General features: G+C 35.1%; 1 protein-coding gene across 7 annotated transcripts in view; it reads left to right on the top strand.

Annotated features, from left to right (window-relative positions):
- LOC106461918 (malonyl-CoA decarboxylase, mitochondrial-like) overlaps positions 1-22,006 on the top strand; it is a 117,031-nt gene that overhangs the window by 85,080 nt on the left and 9,945 nt on the right. For 6 of the 7 annotated variants that reach the window (XM_022389013.1, XM_022389011.1, XM_013921781.2 and 3 more), the window contains one exon: positions 6,557-6,787. In XM_022389013.1, the coding sequence (XP_022244721.1) occupies positions 6,557-6,787 (231 nt within the window). Of the gene's footprint in view, positions 1-6,556; positions 6,788-8,076; positions 8,173-22,006 lie in introns of all 7 variants that reach the window. The other variant, XR_002611107.1, reaches the window with a different exon arrangement.

Genomic DNA, 22,006 nt, shown 5'->3' with positions numbered 1-22,006 from the left:
GTTATGTTAAACTTATGTTAAAGGTTTTCTTCATTACCCATTCAAGCCATCTCCAACCATTATTAGTCTCAAAGTGGGTTCCTTGTCATGATCTCTGATCAGTTGGCAGTAATGAGTATTGTATGTGTTCCATCCTGACTATTTACTCATATTTCTAACAGTTCTCAAGCTCACATTTATATTAAGTGTCTAGTAAGCATTATGAATGAAATCTAGTATATATGGATTAGAGACTTTATTTGAGGGGAGGTCAGCCAGATCATGATCTCGAAATACAAACAGAGAGTTACATAAATGAATTTTATTTGAAATACAATGTTAAAATACAATGAAATGTAAAATATTTGTCCATGAAAGAGCATTAGCATTGTGCTTTTTGAAGGCTTCAGCAACAGAGCTGAAAACTATCAATAACAAAAATTCAATTTTTGCTGAGAAAACTCCTAGAAATGTTTTGCTGTTATTATAATTTTATAATTATAATTTATGTTATAGTGTAAAATATAATTTCCATCTAACAATTTTAGTATAACTAACAATTTTAAATCATTCATTATTTTTTCTACCAACCTTGTAAGAATTATATATTCTGGTATATTACTTTAATCATTTATTTTTAAATGACATGGTAACATTTAAATTTATTGCCATATGTGTAATGTATTCTCTGCTCATTATTTGGTAAATTGGATTTTTATACATCTTTTACCATCTAGGTTACTTTAGTTTAAACTTGCATTTAAAATTAGATTATTGCTTCTTTTCTTTCTTTTTTTTGGTTAATATTTGCTATGTGTACTGGTTTTTCATGAGTATTTTCATCTGAGTATTTGTAACTTTGGCTAAATTTGTATGTGTGCTGGTTCATTTTTTTTTCCTGGGAGTGTAGATGACCAATTTCAATGTGAAGAATGCCTATCTTCATATTCCAATTGCCCCAGTGTCATGTTGTTTTTCTTTGTTTCGTCCATGAAGGTTCTGTATTCCAGTTCTGGGTGCTCACAGACTGTCTTTCTTTAGCTCTGTATGTTTTGTTGAGTAGTAAGCTCTTTTGCACATCATCTTCACTCGCTGGGACTCAACATTAAATGGATGACTGGCTACTGCTAGCCTCTTCCCATTCCCAGTCAGTCACTCACACCTGCTTACTTCTTCGAGAAGCTGCTTGGGTGGAGTTTCTCATCAAGTTGGAGAGGTTCTTTACTACCACCATGCAGTATCTTATTCATTTGTGGTTTATCATGAATTCCCATCTCGTTCAGGCCCAGGCTTCTCCACTTCAGCTTGTCATGTTCTGATGGATGCTCCATAATGGATGACTCAGATGTGGTTCCCTCTGCTCTGGCTCTTACTGGAGCAACAGCCCCTGCCCTGACCTCTGTCCTGGTCATTCCTACAACAACCGGGATCAGATCTTTTTCATCCCAGTGTCACCAAACTCCATCTTCATGTGTGGCTTTTGTCTGGTTCCTTGCACGTACCATTTATCCTTACCCCTTGTCTATGTACCAGAGGCATTAGACTTACTTCAGACTTTGGTCTATTCACCATGGTTTCCAACCATCCCATTCTTCTGTTCCTCACCTGTCCCAGTTCTTCACCTGGTTGTTCATTCAGGGTTTGTCTGTTTCAAATGTTACTCTCTATAGGGCTGCCCTTTCAAACACCTTCCGTTCTCCCACTTCTGGAAAGCCTTCACTTCCCCAGTTATTTCCCTCTTTATCTGTTCCTTTCTTCTGGTCCATCCACCACATCCCTTTGTTCTGTCAGATTGGGATCTCATTGTTATCCCTCATGCCCTATCCAGTTCTCCCTTTAATCCCATTACAGTGGGTTCCTTGTACCATTTTTCCCTTAAGACCTTTATCCTTCCCTTCTTGGCATGCAGTCGTCATTATTCAGATATTTATGCCATTGATGTTTCTCACATCTTTTTCATTCCTTGTATGTTATCCTTTATCTGGACTGGGCCTTCCTTCCCAGAACATTGGCTGCCCGGGAAGATTATTTACCCTTTTCTCCTATTTCCTTACCTTCCATTTCCCAATTGTACTTCCATTCAGATCTGGGTCAACTACTTTATCCAATTTGTTTCCTGCTTGTTTTTTACTTGTACTGCCTCATTTTGTGATTATCATTCCTATCTATTTGTTCCATGGAATTCCTCTATTTCCTATGATGTATCACATATTATGCTTACTGGTTAGGTTTGTCAACTCATATGACTGGCATATTCTAATGTGTCCATGAAAGGTCACCCACTGCACAATCTTTCTTCACACCAACTTCATCATCTAACTATGTCTTTGCCTACTCTTAAATGCCATCTTTTGGAGGAAATCATTCCGGCTGTTATGTGGACAACTCGCAAAAGATTTGTCACACATAATCTGTACAACCTAGCTGTGTCTTCCTTGGGCACGTACCATCTTCCTCCTGTGGTGATTCTTCACACATCTGTTCACTTTTGACTGAGGTAAGTTGACCTGTTATTATATCTCTTTCAGTTGATATACATCATATTTTAGAACCCCACCCAGTGATGAGTATTGCCTGATCAGGTATGCTCCATATTTGATCTTTGCATTAAATCTATATATTTCTAAACACTCACTGTAGAGATGGGGTGTTTCTGTAAACCCATTGGATGCTTTTCTAGTGATATGTATATATATATATATCAAACGTTTATTATCAATGTATTTTATATAAAGGACCGTCACTCATGGACTTCATGAGTCAAGCAGATGGGGACTTTTGCCCATCCCCACTGACTCATGATTCTTACCGCTTGGGTCTTTTTGCTTTTCAAAATAGGGATTTGCAGACACCCATTGCATGTTCTCTATCCTTTATTTTCTTCTAGTGGAGTATGGGAGTACTTAACACTGGTGTTCCTAGTTGCTGGAGTGGAGAACCATGGAGGTTTCCTCCTGAATGGGAGGCTTGACATGTCCAGGTGGTTAGGCCATAATATCCCTAAAGTGCTTCCCCTGGATGTATTTTGCCTGAATGGACTTCACTTGGCCTATTTATATACAACTTATGGTCCTTTAGCTCTAGCCACTTATGCCTTTATCACATTATCTGGTACTTTGCTATGACTAATTATTCCTGTATCACATACTATGGTCTACTGTATTGATTACTATACTATGTTGATTTACATACAAGACAATTTATATATCCACTCTATGCTGATTCACGTCATAGTTCTACTGCACTGCTCCAAAACAAAGTGATGTACATAATTTTTCTTGAGTATATTGTGCCTGCCCCAGACATTCTACCCTATATATATTACTGCTTTGTGACTGGACATGGAGCATACCTGTTCCAGAAGTAGTGCTGTAACCCACAGGTGTGCCTTACAGGCACACCTGTTCTTTTCAGGTGGTTGTTATCTGCTTATTTTGAGACTGTTGCACCTTCACTAGCCCCACCACTATTTCAGTGTGGGATTCTAGCTTTGGATGAACAGAAGTAGTACTTGAAAAGTTTTTTTGGTGTACAAAACTTGAAAATAGCTTTTATGTGTGGAAACATCTGCTAGCTGAGCTCTTGCACAGATCTTAAAGTATAACATTGATAAACGGAAACATCGGCACATGTAGATATGTCTCCAGCCATTATTAGTCTCAAAGTGGGTTCCTCATCATCGAAAATGTATAAAGATTGTTGGGATTTGGTCTTTCCTAATTTTGAGCTACTAACTCTAGGGAGAACAGCTACCCATTAACAGAAACCATGAACCAAGTTAAAGGCCTAGATCTAAAAATAACTTTTTCTCTTCTTTTTTTCCACTTTTTGTTTTTCTGTTTTACATTAATTTTTATGTTTTTATGTGAGTTAAATATGCCTTTTCAAGATTTATTGATATGTACTTTATTCCTTACATATGTGTACGCACTTTTTTTTTCTGGTTTTCTGTTTAGTGTTTAACATTCATTATTTTTTGCATATTATAATAGATAATTAATATAATAGATTAATTTGTAAGTATTCATGTGATTAACTTGCAAGTATTTAACAATCAACCAAGTGAATTATGTAAGTAGGATTAAAAATAGATAAGTAAGAGAGTGACAAATTAAATTTAACTGTAATAACAAAAAAAAAGAAAGATCAAGCCACTTGGTTTAAGTATATTTTAAATTGAGTGATCTGTCATGATAAGGAACTTAATAATTATATAGAAAAACAGTAATCTTACATAATAATGAAAGAGACTACTGCAACTTATAATTTGCCCAGTCCTTATTGAAAATAATTGCCACTAGTATTGTCTTATTAACCTTTTAAGTTTCTAGGATATTGATGGGATGTCCATGTCAGCAGCTGTGGCTTTAATCAGCAGATACGATCAAATAGCTTATGACCCAGGACAAAATGTATGGGTTGTGGCCACACACAATAAAATTGATACAGCTATAAGGTGTTTAAGATACAAAACTGTTTTGATGTTCCTGCAACCAGAACTTATAGGCATGTCCAAAATCACATGTGTGTGGTCATGTCGCAGCTTATTCATTGGAACAAGTGTTAGGGTCCCAAAGGTCACCCCTTTATCCCCTTGGAGGGCCCACAATAATTAACACCAGTTGATAAAGGCCTCATGATGTCTTTACATCACTGGGTTGGACCCTATGGACCCGATATGATACTTCCCTCTTCTCACAAGATTAGCTTTTCCCATTTTGTGCTGCCCTCTATATGCAAACTTTTTTATATTGCATGCCACAAGCTTTCTGCACCCTCTATTGGAATCAAAGATTCTAACATGGCTCTAATGCAAATCATCATGCATCATCTCTCCACCAATAGGAACACACTACTATCATGTGATATATGTGAATCCCTCTATGTGTGACTACCGAAACACCACTTCTCGTTTGGCGATACTTGAGTTCAGATGCCCTTCTTTTTGCTCATTACTTCTTGAAGTGGTTTGACTTAATTTAATTTACTTTATTTCAATAATTTTATTTTCCACATTTGATATATTTGTGTTTTGCTGCAAATTTTTTACTTGTTTCTTTGGTATCAAGCATGAATTCCGAAGTTAACTTTACCACTTTAGATACATCTCGTTCGTCTGATGCCATAATTCAAGCCACAGGTGCAGGGATTTATTGGCCTTTATTCACAGAGAGATTGAGTGTTATATGGGACAACCTTTGTCTCCTACTGTTGTCCCTCTTCCTCCTGAGCTTTTCAAGGCTGACAAGGATGTTGATTGTTTGTATCCTCTCCCCCCTGAAGTTCACCATGCTTTCCCAAACTCTACCTGAGGATTCTGTTTGGTCCTCGTCGGATTTTATTTCTCATATATGTGATATTTTGTCTAATGCTCCTATTTCTTATGACCCATATCCTTCCCTATTACATGATTTTGCCTCCTAACCTTTTTTAGTTTTCCCCCATCCCCTGATATTTTGTTCACACTGAGCATTTTGCCTCTCATTTAGGTGATACTGTTAGTATGCCTCATCACCCCAGGCTTCAGATCATAGGGCAGATGTTTTTGTTTCTGTCCTGATCTCTCCCTCATTCTCTCTGGCGACTGGGATGTTATTGACATTTGGGACCAGTCTCACAGTCGCGGAAGTTGATTGCATGTGATGGACTTCCCTCGGATACCGGATAACACATTCTCGGATTCTTGGCTTAATGCTAATCCTGTGTTGTGTCCTGGAGTCGGTGTTTTCCTCACATACACGATTTTGAGGTTTGAGGTGAAGCTGGTACAATCCTCATCCTACCCTTGTGTGGATGTCAGTACCCAGCGAGGAGGTTTTGGGTGTAGTTGACTTACCAAGTACAGTCTGCCTCAACCCAGCCATTCTACACCATGGGAAGCATCTTCCATTACCTGCTTTCCTTCTGTGGGATTGAGTTTCTATATTTATCTGGTTGGGATCACTTTCCTGAGTTATCCTCTCCCACTTGGATGTGCTCCATTCGTTTGTTCCTAGCTGTTCATGGCAAAGAGATACCTGGTTCAGAAGTAGTGCAGTGCCCCTCCTCAGATTCTCTGATCTGTTTATCTCACCTACAGAAGTATCCTTTGAATGCTTTCAGGTGGTACATCTGTTCTTCCTTCGCACTGGTCCCTCCTCCTTTTCAATGTGGGATTCTAGCTAATCTTGTGAGCTGAAGGAAGTACCATATCAGAGGTTATAATTTTCCTGTACTGAAAATGTATTTCCCTCCAATCACACTTCCCACCATCCTCCCCACAATGATCTGGAGCTTACATCATCTGCCAAATAAGATTGGTGGTGAGATGACACATGATGACTTGCATGAGAGTCCTGTTGGAATCTTTGATTCCAATAGGGAGGGTGCAGAAGGCTTGTAGCATGCAATATAAGAAATATCAGAAATACATTTTCAGTATAGGAAAATTATGACTTGTGTGTACTGTAGTTGTTGGATTAGAGCTTTTTGTTAGGTAGATTAACTGTTCATGATATTTACAATTTTTAGGTTGTCTTGTTTTTATTACTTAGGTTGATGGTTATGGCTGTAAAGCATTTTAATTTTCTTTTTTCAGGAGCATTACTGTCATCTTTCTTTCTGACTGATGAGGAATACACCTCATTAAAAGATCATCTGTGCAAAAATAATGCTGTTTCTGTGAGGGAACAAATCTTAGAAATGCTGAAGTCGAACCAGTGGTTGCAGGATGCAAACTTAAGTGAATTACTTAAGGTTCCATTCATGAGATTGTGTGCTCAATACCTATATAGAGAAAAAAGAAGAGGTTATGCTCTTAACAGTGTAGGTAAGTGAAGAATAATGTCAAGAAGGGTGAGTAAGTAAAAAATAATGTTTCAAACAGCAGTAGGGAATGATTATTTTAAACTTTGTGAGCAAGACAAAATTCATTGTTTGAAACACTAAATGATAAAGAATTAATATTACAAGAAAATGAATACTTCATTTACTGTAGTGGTTTGCAAACATTTTATGGCACCCTCCTTTTTCTAAACATGCATCTTGTTGCATCCCTCTTTCCTTCTCCTCTTTGTATAAAAATAGAACAAGTCTTAAAATGTAGCATATGGCAAACAGTTTCAGATCACTCACCAATTTGGCATAATGAATGGGATTGAGCTTGGAATAAGATGAGGTCCATTCTTAGTTGAATTGTTGATGTAGCAACTTGGAGAATCTACTCTACCTACAGATGAGATCATTATTTTATTTTTAATGTTATCAGTGCAGAAAACACTGTCAATGGCAAAAGCTCACCCATCACTTTTCTTAACAGATCAGGGTGTTCTTTGCAAACTAGCATCCAGAAGTTTGTAAGAAGTTTAGACTTTAATTCTGCCTGGAGAAGGTTCCATTGAATAATAGTGCTATGAGATTTTTTGAACTGTCATTAAATTGATTCAGGATCTGATTGCGTTCTTTTATTGATTCTGAGAATTGATCTGCATATTAACACTAAAGATTTTGAACATGAATAGACACAACATTACGAATAAAACTGTGATTTAATTCACTTCCTTCCAAGAATTCACTGAGGCAAGGAAGCAGTTCACAGTTTCCTTTCTCAAACTGGTTTTTACAAAGTACAAGTTTTGGAAAATGCAGATACTTTGTCACTCTGGTGCAAAATATTGATATTCTGACCTTGCAGTGTCAAGTTTAGGACTCTGAGTTTATTGAAAATGTCAAACAGGTAGCACAGTATTAGAAGCCATTTTTCATCTATAAAATGTGCTGCTAGTGTGGGGTTGCAGTCTAACAAAATGATACAAAATTCATCTTTCGGCTGCACAGTGCAACTAAGTACCTTCCCACAAGACACCAGCAGACCTCTGTATGCAACAGGAGCTTGTTGTACGTGGATCCCATTTTTCCATAAAGACTTGTAAACAAACTGGTATTCAAAGCTCATTATTTCATAAAGTTCATAACACTTGCAACATCTTATAGCATTTTGGTTGTTTTCAGCTCCCATTTCATTGAAGCTAGTACTTCCTTGTATATGGTGCAATGTGTAAATGTTACACTAGGAGTAAAAGCACTTACTTTGGCTCTGAACTCTTTCTTGTTTTCTAGAAATGTATCTGCCCCCTCAGTGAATAGCTCAACACAATTAATCCAGGAAAGACTATGGTGAAAAACTCTTCAACAAGTGAGAAGATGGCTTCCCAGGTAGTTCTCCTTTCTAATGCTTTGCAAAACAGAAACTCTTTACTCACTTACTGTTCGTAATAGTATCAGATACCAGAAGCTGAGTACAATTTACAACATATTTGATTTCATCAAGTTGTGTGGCAAAGTTTGGACTATTCTGGATGTGTGTTATCAGTTTCATTTTTATTTCAGCAGAGATTACATCTATACACCTCATGACAGTGGCATGTGATAAAAGGATAGACTTCAGGGCCTCACCATACCTCACTCCATGCATGATCTCTCACATTTTTATAGCATTAGAATCACTAATGTCTCTTCTATATTGTGTGCCTTCCGACTTTTTCCAATCAGATAAAATGCTTATAAAGAAACTTTCAAAGCTTTTGATGGAACAGTGGTCTGCTTTTCAAGCAAATTGCTTTGCCCTTTCAATTGTTTCACTTTCACTTGAAGAATTCAGTGGTTTTACTCACATGCTCAGGGTGTTTGGTTTCCAAATGCCTTGTAAGTTTATCAGGCTTCTTGCTGTCATCAGCTGAGATCTGTGAACAGCTAATGCATTAGGATTGTTTCTGTAAGTAAAACCAAATTTTAAATAATACTCCTAGTACATACACACTTTATTTTTGGTTTGATGTACATTTTACCAGAAGAAGCTGTAGAAATGGAATGTGAGGAAGTGCTTGTTCCAGCTTCAGAGCCATCAGTTTGTTCTTTTTCATTATCACCATAATTTAATTAATTATTCTGTTTCTTTATGTTTGAGCTGTTGCTCGAAGAAACATGAGATTGTTTTTTCACCTAATACATCTCTGTGCCTTGATTAAGAGAAGGGTATTGTTGTCTGGAGTTTTGAATGCTTCTAATAAAGTCAAAATTTTATATTTAGCAATTATGATGTATAAACAGGATAAATGTCTATTTTATGCTGGTTCAATCAAATCTCGTTTTTAGCTAGTGCAAAAAAACAACAAATGCACAAAGATGAGACAATAAATATAATTGGGTGATAAATTAAGTGGGAAAATAAAAAATATATTTAAAAACTTCAGGTATGACTTGTTAGTGTCACCGGTTAACTTAGTTCCACTTATAAAATAAAGCAAAACAATCAGTGGTATGAGGGGCAACTATACTGATATATGACTACACTAGATCAACTAGCTAATAAAACAGTAACATTCCAAATGAAGACTCACCTCTCACACAGAACAGCTTATTTTCCTTTAGAGTTTGTGTGATCTACCAAAGAGAATTGCAAACCAGTAGCCTTGTAAAAATTCTCACCTAATCTCATGTGATACCACATGAATTTGCACTACTGCATGATGACATAATCATGCAGCAGAATCCTCCACCAAAATAAATGCAACACACTACCATGTGCAGTGATGCTTTTTACATTTGCACTCATGAATACTCATTCTTTTCCTCTTCACTGTAGTGAACAGATATGTTTGAGTTTAACAAGATTTACCACTTTTTCAATTTTAAATTTTCACTTGATTGAGTTTAGACATACTCAGTATGAATTCCCAGTTTAATGTTAAATCTTCTTCTGCTGGTGTGAGTGAAGATATTACTCACACTGAACAAATCACCAATAATTCACTGGGAATGTTTTTATCTGTAGAAGACATGAAATCCATTGTTCAACATGTAATGGGGTCCATGATGCAGCCAGGACCCTCTGTTTCAGTCTCTCCCACTCACTTCCCTGCTCCTTTTATTTTGAGTCTGACATTGATGATGATGAATTTGAGCAATTTTTCTGCCTCCAGGCTTTGCTTTGGGAACATTCTTACCTACTGAAAAACAATCTCAGTTTTCCTTGGATTTTCAAAACTTTATTACTGATGTATGTATAGTTCTTCCTTACCCCAACCCATGATATCATCCACTTGGGAATTCTCTTCAACTCTCACCTCAGCTGTGCCCCACCTTCTCTGGTTTGCTTATGGGACCTTAATCACCTAGTCACCAAAGTTTATGCTTCACCTTCAACAAGAGGTTCTATCTCTTTTGGGGAGCATAATTACTCTTAGACCCCTCATTCCATTTGGCTGTGCACATATGCATCCCTTAAAGTGGGCATTGCATGACCAATGGAACTTTTCCAGGGATCCACTGTCCTCACCGATCCTCCCCTTCTCTATTGGAAGACCTTGCTTGGTGGCTAGACTACTCCAACACTATCTCCAGCATCCCCTAATCTTCTCCCAAACTGAACCTTCACCTCTTCACAAATGCTTCTTTCTCTCTGGGTAAGGAGCATCCCTGAACAACTGTCTGACTTTCGGGTTCTTGAACTCTGAAGATACATTTGCTACATATCAACACCTTCAAACTGCTTGCTTTCCATCGGGCAAGCTCTCATCTCCTTATCCTCCTTGTAAATCATTTAGTAATGATCCACTTGGGCAACTTCACAGCTATGACTTATATCAACTGTCAAAGGGGCACCCATTCCAGGGATATGTTTTCATATTCTGGACCTCCTCTCTTGGGCCCAATTATTTGGGTAGAATTAATAGCCTGTCATGTTCCAGATGCACTGAACATTGTCACAGACCACCTCTTTCATCAACACTGCATCCTACCAATGGTAATGTACTTACATTCTCAAATATTTTATTGGAACTCCCTCTTAGATGCTTTTACCACACCCCTCAATACCAAATTTCCTCTCTTTTGATCTTCCATACCTCATCCATTAGCCCTAACTGTTAACACTCTCAGTCAGAACTGGTCCCATTTTCTTCTTTATGCTTATCCTCCTCTCCACCTTTTTCCTCATGGTGTTGCTCTGATTTGTGTCACACCTTGTAGAATCCTATTGATAGCCCCTTACTGGATTGCCCAATATTGGTTTTCATTATTCTGTCTTCTCCTGACTAAGCCCTTTTCCTCTTCCCCTTCTGGTCCAACCACACATGTCACTCTTTCATTAGATAGTGACATTCTTTTCATATTTATGTATGGAATTTCTCCTATCCATTGCTCATCAAGCTTGCATACCCCATAGTGTAGCTTTCTTTCTGTCCCACTCTTGTCACTCTTCTACAGCTTCTGTGCACCAACTTAAATGTTGTGCTTATCTCTTGCAACCTACCTTACAACACTTTACTTCCTTCTTCACATGGTTTGTCTGTCTTTACCTTTGCAAGTTATGAGGTGGCACTATCTACAAATCTACAACATTCTGCCTTTCCTGATACTGCAGAATTTTTAATTCACTTCTTCTTACCACCCTCTTTCATTCTTTCCTAATCTACAGACCCTCTTGTCATACTCACTTACTCGACTGGGACTCAAGAGTGGTTCTTCACACTCTCACCTAGTACCCTTTTGAACCTCTTATCATTTGCTCCGTATATCATGTTTCTCAAAACCTATTTCCTTCTTCATTTTACCTGCAGTTGCTGTCATTCTGATGTCTATGCCATAGGTTCCCCCCCAAACTCTCTACCACTGCAGTTACCTTTTTCTTTACCCCGACCAGTCCTTCCTTTCCAAGACTTCTGCTTCTAAGGAAGTGTTTATACCTTTCTCCCATATCCCTTCTTTCTATATCTCATATCTGTGATCGTTCTGACCCAGACAGACTCCTATGTCCTGTACAGGCTCTTTGTTGTTATCTATCTTACACTTCATCCTTTTGGGGCTCCCATCACCATCTTTTCATTCCTTGGGATCCTTTCTTTACTAGTGACCTCTTTCTCTCCTTAGCAGATGGATCTTCAGCATCAGGTCTGGATAATGGAATGTGGTCATACCATCTGCCTTAGCCCTACATATGCCCACTTTGATATGGGGTTGTCTGCAAGACCACTTGAGGTTTCCTAGCAGTATTTCAGTATATATCTACACTACATTTCTTATCTGATACTGACTGTATATATTTCATGGAAAAAGCCAGCACTAGGGTTATGTATCTGTCCACTTCTCTGGCTATCACTTACTGACTTAAAGATAAGGTTTCAAGGTTACCCATTGTACTATCTCCAGTAAAAGACATTTCCAGGTTGAAGGACTAGTGGGAATCCAAGCACATTTTCTGGGTCTCTCCTTCATGAATTCTCTCTCCTCATCAAGTGGAGCATGGGAGACTCTTGCTACTTACCACCTCCCAGCTGCTGAGGTGGTAGACTATGGAAAATCCTCACTGATTTGTACCTAACCAATGAGGTTAGAACAAGGGGTCTGTAACAGTGAAAAATAAGGCTGAGGTGACATTGCAGTATAATGGTGGTCACCCCACATATATAAATATTAGGGGTGTGTATTTCATCATAGTAGTTGATACGATACGTATCTAGATATTGATGCCATGATACGATACACATCTAGATACAGAAGTTTTACCAATGATTTGTTACAAAGTTAGACAGTCTTGTATGTAATTTATTATCTACGTTACTAACATTGTCTTATTTAAGTACTTCACACTTTACAGTGCTTTTTAAAATTCTCAGGTTTGATCAACTAAATGGCAGCTGGCAAGAGAAGTAAAATAAAAAAGTTAATATCTGTTTATCTATTTTGTTATTGTTAATTTGTTATGTTACTTTACATGTAATGTTTTTAATAAAAGAAATGAAAACAACATGTAGTACTTGATACACATTTTCCTTTATTAAATCATTAATTTTTTAGTAAAAATATATTATTAGAAATTCAGATTTTTTCTGTACAAAAGACTTATAATGTTTACTGAAAGCTTGTCAAATTTCATGAATATACATAAATCTTATCATGCCGTATCACACAATGTATCAATACAATCATATCTGGGCTTCCCAATATGATACTCGTATTGTATTGCTGTATTGCCACGCCTTTAATAACTCTGATATATCACAATCTTCAAGTGGGCTGATGTTACAAATCACTATATCATTCTTTTACATATAACTATCTATTTTTGGTCCATTCTACTTCATACTGCAAAACAAAAACTCTCTCAGCTGTTGTGTGGCCCATATAGACTGGAGGTTGAGTGGTGGTATATTTAATACAGTGCCCTCCTCCTGTAGCTGGCATGAAGCCTGTAGAGACTGACAGTAGAGTTGAGATGACCAAACTATATACATCAGTGATGTATCACACACCCTACTCTCACAGCAGGCAAGGGTTGTGTAGTGACTGATGGTCAAGTAGAGGTTATGTGTATCCATACTGACATGATTTCATACAATGCCTTCTTTACACAGCTGTCATAGAAACTGAAGTGAGCATGGATAATTGTCACAAATGCCCTTCTCCCACAGTGGGATTTGACTTGATAAGTCTAATAATTGAGGAAGTGAGCACCCAAAGTATAGTCTAAATGAGCCCCCAACCTCACTACACATGCCAGCTGTCCTGACAGCTTGTGTGCAAGTATTTGGACAACCATGTACTTATTCCACCTGTTCTTGTGGCATCTTTCTGGCCTTTCTTCCTCTTCTCTTATTATACGTGGGCAAAGAGTACACCCTGGATGAGAAGAGATGCAATCTCCCATGGATATGCACCTATGGGGCCCCTGCCATCTGGTGTCACACCCCATAGGCTTCCTTCAGACATTTTGTGGAGGGAGCTCATCGGTGGGATTCTAAATATTCTGTATGTGGAGGTAAATATTAGTTTTGGAAGTTAACATTTTCCTTACCTGAAAATGTATTTCTGATAGATAATTGCCTCAGCATACATTCCCACCCATTTTTCCAGTGCACATTTCTTATTGCCTCATCAAAGAAAAAAGATTCATAAGCACAAATACAGAGAGCATCATTGTGCATGGAGGTGTGTCAAACTCCTATTAGTAGAGGATTCTGCTGCATGATTACATATCTTGCAGTGGTACAGTGATTTGCAAATCACTGGCAGAACACATGAACTAAAGAGGAAAATAAGCTATTCTGTATGAGGAGATGAGTATCTGTTGGAAATACATTTTCTAGCTAACAAAACATATTAACTTTCTCAACATGGGCTCAGTCGGTTTCACCAACCACATGACCTTTTTGTACTCATTTAAAGTCTTTATAGTTTTCATATTACTAACTTAATATAGTATGTATATCTTCACAAAATTTGGTACTTACCTGGGTATTTTTTTTGCTGTAGACCATCGATGACACATAACCCTACTTTTTTTATATACTAATGTTAGTAATGCACTAAATAAATTTTATTTAATTGAATAATGCACCAAAAAAAGTAGAATAATAATATACGAAAAATAGACAATTTTCCCTGACTGTCATAATTTTTCTGGCTTTCTAACTATGTGACAAGAGCCGTTACAAGTTCACCGAAGCTAGTCATTGTCTTTCCTGTGGGAATGAAGCTTGTACTAACAAAGAAGTTGACAATTCTTCACTCAGAAAACAACCTAATATATTACTTTATTTGATACATGAAAACTTGACTTTCTATTGGTTCAAATACAAGTACGAATACACCAAAAGCTGTATTGGAATGCATTCGATTACGAATACCCTATGTCTGTAAGACACAGGATACAAATGCTGAATAATTCATACTGATATATGATTCCACTGGTTAACATAGCTAACTAAAGAAGTCATACTGTCATAAGACTACAGTTCTTAATCAAGTTACCAAACCTAGATAACAAAACACAGTAAGAATTACTAAATAGCTCATATTATCATATATCTATAATAGTTAACTCAACTACAAAGCACAGTAACAACTGCTGAGTACTAATGTATGATTACAAGTTAACCAATCTAACAAAAAACAGTAATAATAAATGCTAACTTGTTAATCAAACTGACATATGACTTGATTTGTTAACATTGCTCAGAAAACACAGTTTTGTTGCTGAATGACTCATATTGAGATATCACTACAATGGTTAACCTAACTAAGAAAAATCAGGAACAACTGCTGAATAGCACATACTAACATATGACTACACTATTTAACCTAGCTAGTAATACATAGAATTGATGAACTGCTCATTCTGAGATGTGATTACACTGGTTAACCTATCTAAGAAAATACACTAACAGTTCATAAATACCTCATAATAACATACAGTGATGGACTAAAACAAAACACTACTATAACCAGGAGTAGAAAAAAAAACAACTTATTAAAATACAACAGAAATAAAAAGTAAAACTTAAAAAAAACAATTTACCAAAATTAAATCACTTCTCAAGATCAATAACAATATCAAACAATAATTTTAATTGTATCTCATGAATGAACTCATTTAAGATCAAGGAAAGTTTTTTTCCTAATGTTTAGACAATGAAGTTACATCTCATGTGACTATTCATTTTCATAAATCTACATAATCCTTCACAACATTACTATCTGTATATTACCACTAGGGGAAGCTTGTGTCAGTTTCATAATACATACATATATACTCAAAATCAACATGCTCTAGATAGAATGCGAGTTAGCACTTTGATATAACTAAAACTTCATAGTTTATCTAAATAATATGAGGAGTAATAAATGAACAGTAAACAAAAGTATGATCAAATAAAAGAATTCTGTTTCTCACAGTACTACTACTACTACTGATGTCTTCACTGCCTGAAGAATGGCATCTGCCTAAAACATCACAAAATAAACTAGAAAAAGTTTTCATTTATATGTGTAATTTATTCTTTATTATAATTGATCCAAGTATTACAACAGTAATTAACCTAGCTAACAACCCAATAACAATTGCAAAATATCTCGTACTGAACTATGAATACACTACATAACCTAGCTAACAAAACATAGTAACACTCGCTGAATACCCCATAGTGACATGCTACTACACAAATTAAACTAACAAACAAAGCACTATAATAACTGCTAAATAGCTCCTTCTGAAGTATGACTGCACTAGTTAGCTTATCTAACAAAACAGTAACAAATACTGAATAGCTTATATTGACATACAAATGCAACAATTAACCTAACAAACAAAACTGTAACAACTGCTAAATAGCAAATACTGCCATAGGACTACTCGTTAACATTAGCTAACAGGACACAGTAATTAATACTGAAATAGCTTATCACATTGTCATAGGACTATACTATGCTTATTTGTTAAGAAAACTCATTAGCAATTGCTAAAAACCTCATATTGAGATATCACTATACCAGTTATCCCAGCTAATGAAACACAGTAACAACTGCTGAACACACATACTGACATTTGACTGTAGTTGTTATCTTACTTAACAAACCAAGTAACAACTTACTGAATACCTCATATTGACATGCAACTGAAATACTTAACCTAACTAACAAAATACAGTAATAACTGCTGAATGGCAAATATGGACATATGATCATATTAGTTAACCTAAACAATGACACTAAGTAACAACTGCTGAATAGCACACATTGACATATGACTACTTAGTTTAGTTAACAAAATGTAAAAACTGCTCAATAGCTCATACTGACCTATGCCTAAACAAATTAAATTAGCTAGCAAAGTATATTAAAAATTGCTGAATAGCTAATACTGACAAATGACTAAACCATAGTTAACCTAGCTAATGAAACATACTGACGATTGCTAAATAACTCATACAATAGTTAATCTAGTTATTAAACCTAACTAACAAAACAAAATAACAATAGTTCTATAGCTCACACTAACATATGATTACACTAGTTATCTTAGTTAAAATAACACAGTAACAAATGCTGAATATCTCGTACTACTGATATGTGACTACACTATAGTTAACCTAGCTAAGAAAACACAGTAGCAATTGTATGATAACTCATACTGAGATATGAATAGGCTAGCTAACAAAACTCAGTATTAATTGCTGAATAGCTAATACTGACATCCAACAATACTAGTAAACCTAGCTAAGAGAGCACAATAACATTTGCTGAATGGCTCGTACTAATGTACAATAATTCTACAGGGTGTCCAAAGAGTCTGAAACCATGGGCACTTCAATGAATTTTACAGAATGCAGTTCCATGCTGTCCTTTTAATTCAAAACAAGTATGGAGTAACAGCAGGATTAACTTGACCTTTTCATATTTTCACAGTGCCATAACCAGTCACATGTTTGAATTAAGGAAAGTTGCAAATTATCTATGGTTCCAGACATTGTGGACACCCTGTTGTTAAAATTGCTAACACAACATACTAACAATCGTTGAATTGCTCATACTGATATGTGAGTCAACTATTGTTAACCTATCTAGAAATACACAGTGAGAATTCCTGAATATCTTATACAGAGATGTGATAACACTGGTCAATCTAGCTAATAAAACAGTGGCAATTAAAAAATATATCAGACTTTCATATGATTGCAGTTGTTAACCTACTTAACAAATCTAGATAACAAAACTGTAATAATTACTGAATAGCTTGTACTGAAGTATGAATATATTAATAAACTAGCTAATAAAGCACAGCAACAACTGTTAAATACTGTTGTATTTAACCTAGCTAACAAAACTCACTTAAAACTCCTGAGTAGTTCATAGGTAATCAGATTACACTACTTAAACTAGCCAACAAAACACAGTAACAAATTCTGAATAGCTGATTTCCTCAGAGGACTACACTAGTTAACCTAGCTAACAAAATGCAGTAAGTGTTGCTGAAAGCTCATACTGAGACATGATTATAGTATTTAACCTAGCTCACAATAAACAGCAACAGTTCACTGGTTAACTCATGCTGATGTATAATTACACTATTTAACCTAGCTAACAAAACACAATATCTATTGTTGAATTGCTCATTCTGAGATATCACAATACTAGTTATTATAGCTAATAAAAGGCAGTAACAGTCCTAGAATAGCTCATAATGACATACAACTAAACTAGGTAGCCTGGCTGAATACCTCATACTTACAAATGCTTAAACTAATATACCTAGCTAACAAAACACAGCAGTGAATAGCTCACACTGATGCATGGCTACACAAGTTAACCTAGCTAACAAAATACAGTAACAGCTGTTGGACATCTGACACTGACCTACCAATACTCCAATTAACTCTTTTTTTCCACTGGGATTGCACAAAATACAGAAGCCTGTCTGGGGAAAGATATGTGTGCAACAATACATATGGTAACTCTGAGCTTTCTTAACCCTTTCAACATGGGTACTCCTTTAAACACAAGTTTCTGCACAAGTCACTGTGTTACATTCAAAATTTAATTTAAAACCTTCACTATTAGTGTATGTGAATGAAATTAACATTATAATATATATTATGATTCGAAGTTTTATGTTATCTAAGTTTTAAGTCCTTTATTTCAAAAGAAACTTTTAAAAACTACCTAAAACTTCAGTATATATTGTCACGTGACCCATGAGCTAGGAAAGTTTTCTACTTTGGCACTCCATATCTTCAATAATATAATGCCAGTTGTGTAGATGTACTTCTAGACAGTATGATGTTTACTTAACCTATTGACAAGTTCTCTGGATGAACCAGTTGAAACAAGTAATAAATTTTGTCAACTCTTGACAGCTGCCATGCCCACCTTCAATATATTTGTTTGGGCTTTATACCCTACAAGCAGTGGTTATATGCATGTATATAATCATTAGAAAGAACTAATTTTACAATGGTTATTTTGAAATTGGCAAGCAGTTTTCATCATGGGGTACATGTGACTGCTTGTAGTATTGTTGGGTACTTGATTGACTATAGCATTTATGGTTGTTTCTTACCTAAATATGTTATAGTTAGAGATACATTTAAATTCTATTTTGGTCTTACTTATATATTTTAGTTATTTATGTTTTAAGAAGCATAAAGGTTGAAAGGTTTAAATAATGTTTTTTAAATATACAGCATAGTTTGTTTCAGTTCTCAAGGCTTACGATATTACGAGGTGTATGAAAATTTTGCTGTAGGACTGTGCTTCTCTGCCAGAGGGCACCATTGACTTGTGTCAATATGAATAATAAATGGTAAAGGATAAGAAAGGAAAATAAAACATTAAAAATTAATTATATGTGAGAAGGAAAAGACTTGAAATTACAAATATAATACAAAAAAAGATCTTTAAAGGAATTCTACAAAAATTTAAAAGGTATACACTTTATTCTATTTACTAATTTTAATCATTTCATTGCCTTGTACGTTGATGATAATAGCTAGAGTTAGTGATATGGTGGAGAAAATGAGAAATAAAATATAAATATTTATCTTAAAAACCTTTTAATATTCATAAGGAGCTTCTAGAGATTTTGCAAGTAAAATATGAAAACTATAAGATAAAGAAAAGTATTTTTATATATAAAATGAAAATCACCTTGCACTCTAACTATTCAGCATTTGAGTGCAAATAACTACTATAGATAAATAGCATATTTTTGTTACAAATACATAATTATAATAATGTTATTTTTGTGTATAAGATATTTATCATCTTTAACAAAATATTACCAGGTTTAGTGAGGATATCTCAGAGTTACCACATGTATTGTTGCATAAATATCCTTTCCCAGTCAAGGTGATGTGAAATGTGTCATCCCATTGTGAAAGGGTTAATGTATCCTCACAAATGTGGTAAGATTTTGTTAAAGATTATAAGAATCTTGTACACAAACAATGACATTATTTTAATTAAGTCTTTCTACTGAAAATATGTTATTTATCTATTGTATTTATTTCTAGTCAAGCTGTGAATAGTTTGAGTGGAAGGTGATCTTTATTCTAAGTATAAAGATACTTTTCTTCATCTTACAGTTTTTGAGCTTCATTTGCATAACCTCTAAAATCTCATAAATGAATATCAAAAGTTTTTTGTTAATAAATGTTTATATTTTATTTTTCATTTTCTCTACCATACCAACATATAGTGCAATGAAATGTCTAAAATTAAGAAATAGAAAAGTGTACATACCTCAAAAGATCATCTTTTGGTTATATTTGTAATTTCAGGTCTTTTTCACATATAGTTAATTTTTAGCGTGTTATTTTCCTTTCCTGTCCTTTACTGTTTGTTATTCATCTCAACCCAAGTCAATGGTGCCCTTGGGTCATATTACAGTATATTTGACAAGAGATGCACAAGCCTTCTGCAAAGTTTGAGATATATTTCTAAATGTTTAAACCTTTCAATTGTGCATTTTAAAACATAGATAATACATGATTAACAAAAATATAAAAGTAAGACCTAAATACAATTTAACTGTCTCTCTAACTATAACATATTTAGGTAAGAAACAACTGTGGACAAAGCAGCCAACAATACTACAGACAGTTTCACCTATCCAGTGATGAAAACTGTGAGCCAATTTCAAAATAACTATTGTTGGATTATAGTGTAAAATGAGCTCTATCTAATGATTATAAACACGTGCATCAAATAAATACATGTAGCTTGAAAATCTCAAAACTAAGTATAGAAGGTGGACGTAGCACCTGATATGGGTTGGCAAAATAAATTTCTTGTTTCCACTCAACTCAGCCAAAGAAATTTAGAACGTATGTATAAATAGGACAGTAAATGTAGTTTTATCTAAAACATACATCTACACTCTGTTGTTGTCTGATTCAAGTTATATTGCAAAAGTTCAGATTTATGAACACTTGTGCATCACGTGAAAACAAAACTGAAGCTTAAGTAATTTTTAAAGGTTTCATTTGAAATAGCGGAATTAAAACTTAGATAACATAAAACTTCGAATTATACATTATAATGATAAATTTCATTGATGTCCATTGATAAATAAAGTTTAGTTAAATTTTGAATGTAACTCGGTGACTTGTATAGAAATGAGTTTAAAGGGGTACCCATTGTAAAAGGGTTAACCTAGCTAATAAAACAAATTACCAGATGCAGAATAGCTAGTACTGACATACAACTAAATTAGCTAATTTTGCTGAAACATTACAGTAAGAACTATTGGACAACTGATACTCACTTACCACTAAACTAATTAACCTAAGACAACACAGGAACAATTTGTTGAATAGCTAGTACTTATATATGACTAAACTAGCTACTCTTGCGAACAAATCACAGCAAAAACTGCTGGACAACTGAAACTGATCTGTTACTACCTTAGTTAACCTAGTTAACAAAACACAGTAACAACTCCTGAATGACTCAAACTGATATACGACTACAACACAACACAGTAACAATTCACTGAATGGCTCATACTGACCTATGATTACACTAATTAAGTTCGCTAGCAGGGTATAGTAAAAGTTTCTGAATAGTTAATACTGACATATGACTACACTGTAGTTAAACTAGCAAACAAAACACAGTGACAATTAATTGCTAAACAATTTGTATGGACCTAGTTAACAAAACAAAATAACATATTCTGAATAGTTCACACTAACATATGACTACGCAAGTTAACCTAACTCACAAAACATAGTAAATATTGCTGAATAGCTCATACTGACAGAACTACACTAGGTAACCTAGCTAACAAAGTACATTAACAACTGCTGAATAGCTCATATGGATGTATGACTGCACAAATTAACCAGTGTAACAATACAAAGTTACAAATTCTGAATATCGAAGTGGTGTATTTAAGTGTTTTACACTCACAAAAAAGAAATCTATCATTCTATAGGTATTTGAAGAACTTGTAGCATTCCACCACAGAGAATTACACTCCTCGTCAATAACCCTTGTTGTTAAACAAATGTTTAAACAACTCTATTCAATTATGTACCAGCTGCTCAGTGTTGGCTAATAATACGAAGAATTAAATTGTGGCAGAATGCTACAAGTTATTTAAATACCTATAGAATGATAGGTTTCTTTTTTGTGAGTGTAAAACACTTAGATACACCATTTCGATTTTTGATACCTCATTACTATAAAGGCTTGGTTTGTCTGATATTTCATT

This window comes from Limulus polyphemus, unplaced genomic scaffold (assembly GCF_000517525.1).
Source record: "Limulus polyphemus unplaced genomic scaffold, Limulus_polyphemus-2.1.2 Scaffold1058, whole genome shotgun sequence".
Lineage (NCBI taxonomy): Eukaryota > Metazoa > Arthropoda > Merostomata > Xiphosura > Limulidae > Limulus > Limulus polyphemus.
The sequence above is the reverse complement of the archived record's forward strand: the minus strand, read 5'-3'. Positions and strand labels throughout refer to the sequence as shown.